This window comes from Nicotiana attenuata, unplaced genomic scaffold (assembly GCF_001879085.1).
Source record: "Nicotiana attenuata strain UT unplaced genomic scaffold, NIATTr2, whole genome shotgun sequence".
Lineage (NCBI taxonomy): Eukaryota > Viridiplantae > Streptophyta > Magnoliopsida > Solanales > Solanaceae > Nicotiana > Nicotiana attenuata.
This window is the reverse complement of record NW_017670656.1, coordinates 96,396-106,563: the sequence shown is the minus strand read 5'-3', so window position 1 is coordinate 106,563 and position 10,168 is coordinate 96,396. Positions and strand designations below refer to the sequence as shown.

At 38.6% G+C, this 10,168-nt stretch overlaps 1 protein-coding gene across 1 annotated transcript; it reads left to right on the top strand.

Annotated features, from left to right (window-relative positions):
• The first annotated feature begins 7,016 nt into the window (after positions 1-7,016).
• LOC109241944 lies at positions 7,017-8,558 on the top strand. The gene is made up of 4 exons (XM_019408772.1): positions 7,017-7,352; positions 7,701-7,994; positions 8,079-8,307; positions 8,407-8,558. Exons 1-4 carry the CDS (start codon positions 7,017-7,019, stop codon positions 8,556-8,558), a joined length of 1,011 nt encoding a protein of 336 aa, XP_019264317.1.
• The last annotated feature ends 1,610 nt before the right edge of the window (positions 8,559-10,168 follow it).

The following is a 10,168-nucleotide window of genomic DNA, read 5'->3' as shown; positions in this document are numbered from 1 at the left end:
TATTAGAGAAGTTGTTATACAAGCTTGGAATTCGTCGTCTCCGAAGAATAAAGTGATGTTTTCATCAGGGGGAGGCAAATACGCGCTGTACTCTTTTTTCCTTAGCTAAGATTTTATCCCACTGGGTTTTTCTGGCAAGGTTTTTAATGAGGCAGCAAATAATGCGTATTACAAGATATGTGTACTCTTTTTCCTTCACTAAGATTTTTTCCCACAGGGTTTTTTCTTAGTAAGGTTTTAACGAGGCACATTATCTATAGACATCCAAGGGGGAGTGTTATGAAATATTATTTTGTAGTGGATGTCTATAACTCCTAAAGAAGTTACTCCCACTACTCTTCTCCATTATGTAGATAACTCCCACTACTTCTCACCATTATAGTTGTAACTCCCACACCTCCATAACCTCCCCATGATCTTCCTCCATGATCTCAAATGTTTAATGTCATGTTTATGGCATTCTTTTGTATGCCTCTATGTAATCCTATAAATAGAGGGTTTTGGCATCACATTGTAGACACTTGAATACATAGAAGAAATAAGATTCTCTCCTCTCTTCCTCTCTACATTGTTGTCTATTTTATTGTTCTATATTGTTACTTTGAGTTAAGTTTCGTAATATTAAATACTATGTTGGCATAAATAAAGAATTTAGATGACTAAATCATCACAGAAGTAATTTAAAGAATAATTATTGGATATTTTATAAATAAAAGAGAGGAAATAAATTAATTTTGGAGCTCTTAAAATTATAGAAAAATTATAAAAAATGCTTATGCATGCTTATGACTGAATATGTGCTATTTTGAAAGTATATATATGTATTAAAAATATATGAGAAAAAATTTGGTATCAACAATGAGGTTGTTGACCATTGATGAATCAATGTTGTGGTGACTGACACTGTTACTACTTTGAAGTATCATGGATTGCCATAGCTGGGAGCCAAAGATGGCCAAGCCCTGGTCGTCGCCTCCATGGTGGCCCTCGCTAGGTGAGATGATGAGTGTCACTGGTTCATTTTCTAATAAAAAAATTGTAAATGAGTCCCCGCTCCTACAAGTCCAGTTCCAGCCATGACGTCGGCGTGTGATTTAGCTGTAAGGGAGTAGTGGTTATGACGATCGGTGGTGTTTGGGGTTGTTCCATTGTTGGGTTTCTTCATTTTTCCTCTTTGATTATTTTTGGTGGGTGATTTTGACAGGGAAAACATACTAGTAGGTTCCAAAATTGGGTTAAAATTATTTTTCGTCTGCAGAGCTTTGGTAATTGTGTCTAATATCGGGGATATGGAATTAATTGTGAATCTACTTGACTTAACGGAGATTGTCATATCACCTGAATTCAAATGATTGGTTATGTGTGGTACACTTGAGTAGTCATGGATTGTGGTGGGATATCTTTGCTAGGGGGTCTATTAGAGGATAAGTAAGGGGTGGGTAACTATTGCAGTAGGGTGTATCAGTGGGGAGGGTGTTCACTTTTTGGGGTTGAGCCAATACATTCATTATTGTCAGGCCTGCAGATGTAATATCTGGGCCTGAGTGTTGGTTCGACATGGGGGCCACTTTTGGTACGCTTGGGTGGTGGTAGGGTCTGCGTCCAAGATGGTATGGGTTTCGTCTGGACTAGGCCCCACCTTCCTCTTGGCATTGGACTTGGGTTGTTCTTGCAGTGAATGGGCTTTGGGGGTATTGACCAAATTTTTAGTATTGTTCCGATTAACAAAGTTTGCATACTTGTCCATTTTATCCGGCTTATGGTAGTTTAATGTATTGAATGCGCATGCATTTGTATTTCTGTAATTAAATGTTTTTGTTTAGAGAAACGTAAAAGAACTTGGATCGAACATTTTTATCTGAATTTCTTGAGTCATTTCGACGTTCTGGTTGGAGTGCTTTGCCGCTCCAGCTTGTCCTTGATTAGTGGAATTAGTTGATTTCTTCCTTCTTGGGAAGGTTACTGTCTTCCAATCATTGTCCCCATCCTGTATTTTGTTAATTTCAAAGCATTCTGGTTTCTACTTAGATGGAGTTTGTGGGGGTAGTATGTGTTGCATGATTTCAGGATATGCCCTAGCCTACCACAGCCTTTGCATAGAATCACTTCTCCTACGTAAAAAATTATTTGTTTGTGGTCTCCGATGGTAATTGATGTTTCTACCAGGACTTCAGGTGGAACTTGGATGCAGATTCACGCCTATCGCCCTTCTCAGGGTAGATGAGGTGCACATGTATATTTTGAATACTTTGCCTAGTTTCCTGCCCACCTTTTCCAGGATTTTATCATAGAACTTTGTAGGCAATTGTGGTAGGCGAATTCATATGGTAGTGAAGGATAAAGTTGCTTCTAGTGGAACAAATTTTGGATCCCATCTCCTAATAGAGATAAAGTTATCATATATAAACCATGGACCTTTGTGTAGTGTCTTAACCATATTTTTCTCTTGTCCGAATTTGACAATGAAGAAATCTCATCCTAGGTCAATCAAGATTAATTGCTTGGATGGATTCCAAAGGTCACCAAGTTTGGAAAGGAGGTATTGGTGGGGCGTCTTTCGTTCTCTTTCCCTTTATCTTTGATATTATTCGTGCTGGGTTCACTCTCATAGTATTGGAATTGATTTGTGTCATTTTTATCAAGGAGCAATTCATTGTGGGAGTGAATAGTTGTCACGGGCTTAACTCAAGTAAGCACGTGCGGACAGCTTGACAGCGTAACTATTGCTTCAAGCCTCAGTCCTAACGAAATCACAAACACAAACTCGTGCTCAAGCTAAGGCAAACATACCCGTAAAAAGCCGGAAAGACAATGAAATGAAAGGCACACAAGAATGGGAGGCATGGGTTGTTATCTTCCTCCATGTGAGCGTTGTTCCCGTCCGATGGTTCTGGTGGAGATCTCTGGAGCGGGTGTGATGGTGTTGGTTACTGTGTTCACGATACAAATTGCTAGACAGAAGTCAGAGTTTCCCTCTCCATATATTATTTTATTACAACAAATTAGAGATAATATTATTAAGAACAACTTTACATATTTATTTTTAATTACTTTTCACAATATAATTTCTTATTTGAATTTGAAGATTACTTTATACTTTTATAAGTAAGTTTTAATTTTGTTTAAATAAATGGAATACATACATTTAATTCTTGTTAAATAGATTATACAACTACTATTAAATTATTTATATATTTAGAGTATATTATATTAACTAATAAAAAATTAACTTGCTAATTTAAAACTATGGGTGAGAATTTTAAAATTCATCTTTCACCCCCCCCCCCCAACACTAAATACAAATAATATTGTTTTGCCTAACTGCTTAATAAAACAAAGCGCATGACATCTAAAAAAATTTATGCTTTAATTTTAAAAAAAAATTCACGTCCAAAGTTTCTTGTCGTGTCTTATGAATCTTTATCGTCTGTTGTGACTATGATTTACATAAATCTCTTGGCAAGCAGTTTTACATAAATTCTTGCATAAATCATTGAGTAAAACAAATATAATACTTTAAAACTATTTAAATCTCAAAAATTTCACAGTTGTTCATTTATTAGAAAAATTTTATTTCAAAAAACTATCCTTGATATACATGATTTATTTTATACTACTAAAGTGGTCTTCAATATTTATTACGTAAGATTATCGTAATAACCATAATCTTCTTTTTAAGTATTTATATTTCAAATTTTGTTTCGAGACTTTATATATGTTGGTATTATGTTTTGAAAATTATTAGTATGGTTTCGCTTGAAATCGAAGAACTCCAAGTTGTCATTTTAGAATTTAGCAACTGTAGTGATGGTAGGCTAGAAATCCGTATTTTAGTCATGGTTTACACTTAAATTACAACATTTTACGTATGTTCGAGCTTAAATGATGGTGATTTGCACTTATCACATGTTTTATGCCTTGCAGGAAATGATTTCGGGTTAAAAGGATAAATTGGAGCTAAATCGAATAACTTGGAGCTTTGAAGTCTGAGTAAAAGCCAAAGAATTAAATTGGGATCGCATCCGGGGCTCGTGGATCGGTGTTGCATACGAAAGTGGGAAGAAAGTGCAACCTCTAGAACAAATGTACTAATGCGACGCGCTAAGCGTAACACTGTGCGACGCATTAATGCAAATGTATGTCAGAAGTTGACAAGTTCAGAGAATAGGAGTTTTGTGATCTGACAGGAAAATGCACTACTGCGACGCATGGTGCGACTCACTAACACAATAGTCTGTCAGACACTGGGAGTTGAAAGACTTTGCAACTGTGTAAACTACATTAATGCGACACACTGTGTGACACATGAAGCGTAAAAAGTTTGCAGATTTTCCCACTTCAGCTCAAAGAGGGTAGTTTCGTCCGGGTTCATTCGTACTTGGTATAAATACACTCAAAAAATATTTTTTGAGGGACTTTTGACCTAAGAAAGATTTGAGAACCAACCAAGGCAAAAAGACTCAAGAATTCATCAAGATTTCAGCCAACGATCGGTGCAATACAGGAGTTTGTATCGAATCATTATCATTGATATCTTCTATGTTTTTAAACCTCATTGAGATGACTTTTCCATTGCTATGGAGTAAATTCCATTAGGTTGGCAGATATGGTGTTTTGATAACTTGGTTAGGGATTCGATTCTTGATAATTGTTGGAATTAATTGATGGAGTGTTAATTCGTATTGTGGAGTTATTTCTTATTTTGTTTAATCGAAGGAGGAGCCTGATATTGAATTTCTTTACATCTTATGCTCTAGTTTAAATTCGTGATTCAAATAGGTAATCGAAAGAGCCTCTTGAATTGTTAATAAAATTAGAAAATAGGGAAATATTTGTGATAAGTTACCCTTTAGATCATAACCATCATTTTATTTGTTGCAATTGTTTACCGTGCTTCAATTGGATTAATTACTGAAACTAATGTTTAATCGAAAGAGGAACATTAACTTCAACTGTAATCTAATTATTTGTTGAATTCGTGAGAATCAACAGTAGTATAAAGTGAACTAACTCAAGAATTGGATCCCGAGTCAATTATCTTGCACCTGTCTAGTCAATTACCCTTATTTCTCTCATTGATGTTTCTTTGTTGCGCATCTGTTGTCTTTTGTGATTGATTATTGATTGCTTAATTTTTAGTATTTAATCGTAGTAATAGTCATCAAATCAAGTGTTAATTTTCCTGGATAGTAATCAAACGATGATTATTCTAACATTGTTTAAATCCAATCCATGTGGAGACGATAATTAAACTATATTATCTTTGACTAGCGAGTAATAATTCTGTGTTGTGCTTTGCGCTCGTCAAATTTTGGCGCCGTTGCCGGAGATTGGCAATTAATAGTGTTTTAAAATAGTTTTTTAGTACTAATTCAGGAACCAATTTTTACTTTAGTGTATTCACGTTTTCTCACTTGTGTGCAGGATACAGGGTTGACTTTGCTGGTGTATGACTCGATCTTTTTCAAAGGAAGTGGTACCCTACGAACCAGAGTTGGAGAAACACATACGACAACTGAGAAAAAAAAGAGAATTAACAGAAAATTTCTTGGGTCATACATCGACTCAAGATAACACGGCAAACAAAGAGATTGATCGAGTAGACTTAGCTGCAAGAGAGGCAGCACGACAAGAAGCTGCACGAATAGCAGCTGAAGCAGCCCGGAGAGCTGCTGAGGAGACTGTCAAAGATGGTAGGGGTCGAAGATTCAATCTAAACCGGCCCATGGTTGAAGACAAGTTCGAGAATGCAACACCTAGGCCAGGAAGATCATTAGGTGACTATGCCATACCAGTCTACAATCAAGGACTGTCAAGTATCAGACCTCCACCCATAGTAGCAAACAACTTTAAGTTGAAGCAAGACTTGCTTCAAACCATCCAAAATTACTGCATCTTCAGAGGAAAGGTGAATGAAAATCCAAACACTCACTTTATGGACTTTGAAGAAATCATGAACACTTTCCAGTACAATAGCGTATCAAAAGATGTGGTCTACTTAAGTGCATTCCCCTTTTCATTGAAAGATGACGCGAAGCACTGGCTTTGTATCTTTCCCACAGGGTCGATTAGGACATGGGAATATATGACCAAAACGTTTCTTGACAAGTACTTCTGAGTTGCAAAAATAGGGAAATCCACAATATCTGCCAGAAGGAGACAGAAACGGTTTTTGAAGCTTGGGAAAGATTCAAGGAGATAGTAAGAAAGTGTCAGCATAATGGAATTCATTTGTGGATGCAACTCCAGAATTTTTGGGATGGACTGGTACCTTCCTCGCGACGAACTCTGAATACTGCATGTGGAGGTCCACTAATGAATAAAACTCCGGAAGAGGTTGTCTTAAACCTTGATGAATTATTTGAGGATGCTAACCAGTGGCCTACTGAGAGTGATGATGGAAGGAAATCAGTTGGGGTTCACCAGGTAGACTCTAACACATCCATGCAAGCCCAGCTAGACACTATGGCTAAGGAGATAAGAAAGCTGACATTGGCCAAGGTACAGAGTGAGCCACAAGAAGCGTGTGACTTTTGTGAAATATGACACCCTACACATGAATGTTAAGCTTCAGCTGAGGAAGTCAACGCTATTAGGAACTATAATAGAGGAAACTACCAAGGTGGGAACAGCTATAATGCTATGGGTCAAAGACATATAGATTTTTTGTGGAGTTCACCTAGTGGGAGTTTGCACTCATGGCGGCAAAATAATCCTAGACCCCAGAGTCAAGGACCACCAGGTTTTCAGAACCAGCAGAGACAGCAATACCAGCCACAACATTCAAATTAGTCTAGTATGGAAGGTCTGATGAAGGCATCCATCAACAAAACAAACAGATGAAAAGTTTGAGACTCAGGGCATGACTATCCAGAATTTAGAAAGGCGAACGGGAAAAATTAAAAATTTGTTATCTGAGAGGGCCCCTGGGACTCTACCCTCTGGCACTAAAAAAGAACCCAAAGGAAACAATCAAAGTTGTATCTCTGAGAAGTGGCAAAACATTGGCTGACCTAATGGTGAAAGCTAGACCCGAGGTGGTGAACAAGCAGACAGAGACACCAGAAGAGAAAAAGAGTGAAGAGCAGAAATGCCATAGTAATGGGGTACAAAAGGAGATTGAAGAAAGTAGACATATGCCAGCTTTACCATTTTCTCAAAAGATGAAGCGGGAAAAACTTGACAAATGTTTTGGGTGGTTCTTGGAGATGCTCAAGCAACTTTATGTGAATGTTACCTTCACAGAGGTACTCACTCAGATGCCTGCTTATGCAAAGTTCTTGAAGGAAATCCTGTCTAGCAAGAGAAAATTGGAGGAGACAACGGTGGTCAAGCTGAATGGCCACTGCAGTGTCATAATGCAAAAGAAAATTTCCCAAAAGTGTGGGGACCCAGGAAGCTTCACCATACCATGATCTTTGGGGAGTGAAAAATTCGACAAGGCCCTTTATGATTCTGGTACGTCTATAAATCTAATGCCTTGGTCCGTGTTCAAGAAACTGGAAGGGGAGCTTGGAGTGATCAAATCAATACCAATGTCCCTGCAACTGGCTGACCAGACCACCATTTGCTTGAGGGAATCATTAAGGATATTTTAGCTCAGGTGGACAAGTTTATGTTCCCCATAGACTTTATTATGGTGGATATGGAGGTGAACAAGAAGGTGCCTCTAATTCTAGGGAGGCCATTTTTATGTACAGGTAGAGCTATACTTGATATCTACGAGGGGCAGCTTATGCTCAGAGTGGGCATTGAGAAAGTGGTATTCTGCCTACTCGTGCTTCAAGCTAGATGCTGTTGGGGAATTGGATGAAAAATACAAGTTTGACAAGCTTGTGGGGGATACTATAGAGAGGTGTATTACCCAGTCTAGCACAGTGGAGAATGAAGATCCTGAAATAAAGAAAGAGGCTGAAGCTCTTGAAACTGAGGATCAAGTGATTGATGAGGAGGAGCTAAAAGATGAGGCTTCTAAGCCTAGTATGGAATTGAAAGTCCTCCCTACTCACTTAAAATATGCTTTTCTTCAAACTAACAATTTTCCTATGATTATTTCTGCTTACTTGACATGTACACAGGAGCAAAAGCTGGTGGAGTTGCTGAAAAAGTACAAGAAGGCCATTGGCTGGAATATAGCTGATATTCAAGGAATTAGTCTAGCCATTTGCATGCACAAAATTCTACTGGAAGAAAATAGCAAGCCATTGGTGCAGCCCCAACGCAAGTTGTTCAAAAATTTAGAGGAGTTACTGCATAAGAAGATCATCAAATTGCTAGATGCGGGAGTGATTTTCCCTACCTCTGATAGTCAGTGGATTAGTCCAGTGCAAGTTGTACCTAAGAATTCGGGGGGGGGGGGGGCAATGGTGAAGAATGAAGATAATGAATTGATCCCCACAAGAACAGTCACTGGGTGGAGAATGCGCATTGCTTATAGAAGGCTGAATGATGCAACAAGGAAGGACCACTTTCTACTTCCTTTTATTGATCAAATGCTTGAGAAAGTGGCTGGACATGGATGCTACTGCTTCTTGGATGGGTGCCCAGGCTACAATTAGATACCTATTGCCCCAGAAGATGTTGAGAAGACTACATTCACTTTCCCGTCAGGTATTTTTGCTTACAGGAGGATGCCATTTGGTTTGTGTAATACACCTGCTACTTTTCAGAGGTGCATGATATCTATATTTTCTGATTTAAATGGGAAGTGTCTAGAGGTATCATGGATGATTTCACCCTCTTTGGTGATGACTTTGAGGATTGCTTGAAGAATTTGGAGCTTGTGCTTGAACATTGTGAAGCCACTCACTTGGTTCTTAATTGGGAAAAGTGCCACTTCATGGTAAAAGAGGGAATTGTCATGGGCCACAAAATGACTGCACATGGCATTGAAGTTGATAGAGCTAAGTTTGATGTAATTGCTAGGCTCCCTGCACCGACTTCTGTGAAGAGCATAAGGAGTTTCTTGGGACATGCTGGGTTCTATAGGAGGTTCATCAAAAACTTTTCAAGCATTACCAAGTCGTTGACTGCATTGCTAGCGAAAGATGTCAAGTTTGTTTTCACTGTGGAGTGCTTAAGAGCATTCGAATTGATAAAGGAAAAGCTTGTGAGTGCTCCGATTATCGTAACACCTGATTGGAGCCAGCTATTTGAGATAATGTGTGATGCTAGTGATGTAGCTGTGGGGGCATTTCTGGGGCAAAGGAATGATAAGATGTTTAGGCCCATCTACTATGCAAACAGGACGTTGAATGATGCTCAAGTCAACTATTCTACTACTGAGAAAGAGTTCTTTACTGTGGTCTTTGCTTTTGACAAGTTTAGATCATATCTTGTGGGGAGTAAAGTGATTGTACACGATGATCACTCTGCCTTGAAATACATGTTGAGTGAGAAGGAGTCCAAGCCGCGTCTGATGCGTGGGTGTTGTTGCTCCAAGAGTTTGTCTTGGATACAAAAGATAGGAAGGGCACATAAAATCATGTCGTAGATCATTGATAAATGATGAAAAATGTATATTTTTGAGTATATTTGCATATTAATTCTTGTGTGTGTCGCGGGAGATTAAATGATTTTCAAAGTGAAATATACTCATTATGTGTTTCTTATGTGTAGGAACGAGTTTGGATGATAGATGATTAAAAGATGACAATTCGACACAAAAAGAAGAAATTAAAGGAGTGGGAGCTCGTCTATTCTCGTGCGTGGCACGAAGTCAGACGCGAAAAAGGAGAAAAGTTAAGGCACAAAACAGCGAAGCGAAGCAAAGGCACGGAGCGCTTCGCGAAATGGAAGAATCTCAAAAGATGGATCCGCGTAAAAGTCCGTCTAGACGCGAAGGCAAACGCGGATCCGCGTCAAAGTCCGCGTCTAGACGCGAAGGCAGACGCGGATTCCAGCTCTCCCATCCGAAGTTGGATTGAAGAATTCCGCCCCTCATCAACCCTAGGTCATATAAATACATCCTAAAACACCACTTTGAGGGGGAGACACTACTTTAGGGTGAGACAACACCCTTGGAGGCAAGAACACGCTAGGAGCAAGGAGGAAGATTCAACTACGAGTTTTTCCCCTTCTTCTTCCTATTTTATTGTTGGTTATGAATTGGAGTATTGTGTTTTCACATAATTTTATGAATAGCTAATTTATTATCTAGAGTTTTAAT

What these genes read in the sequence shown, in the direction of transcription:
- LOC109241944 (XM_019408772.1), top strand. Translation starts at nt 7,017, where the DNA reads ATGGTGAAAGCTAGACCCGAGGTGGTGAACAAGCAGACAGAGACACCA. An exon ending in AGCTGAATGGCCACTGCAGT is followed by an intron (nt 7,353 to 7,700) that starts GTCATAATGCAA and finishes TTTTATGTACAG; the next exon opens with GTAGAGCTATACTTGATATC. An exon ending in AGCCTAGTATGGAATTGAAA is followed by an intron (nt 7,995 to 8,078) that starts GTCCTCCCTACT and finishes ACATGTACACAG; the next exon opens with GAGCAAAAGCTGGTGGAGTT.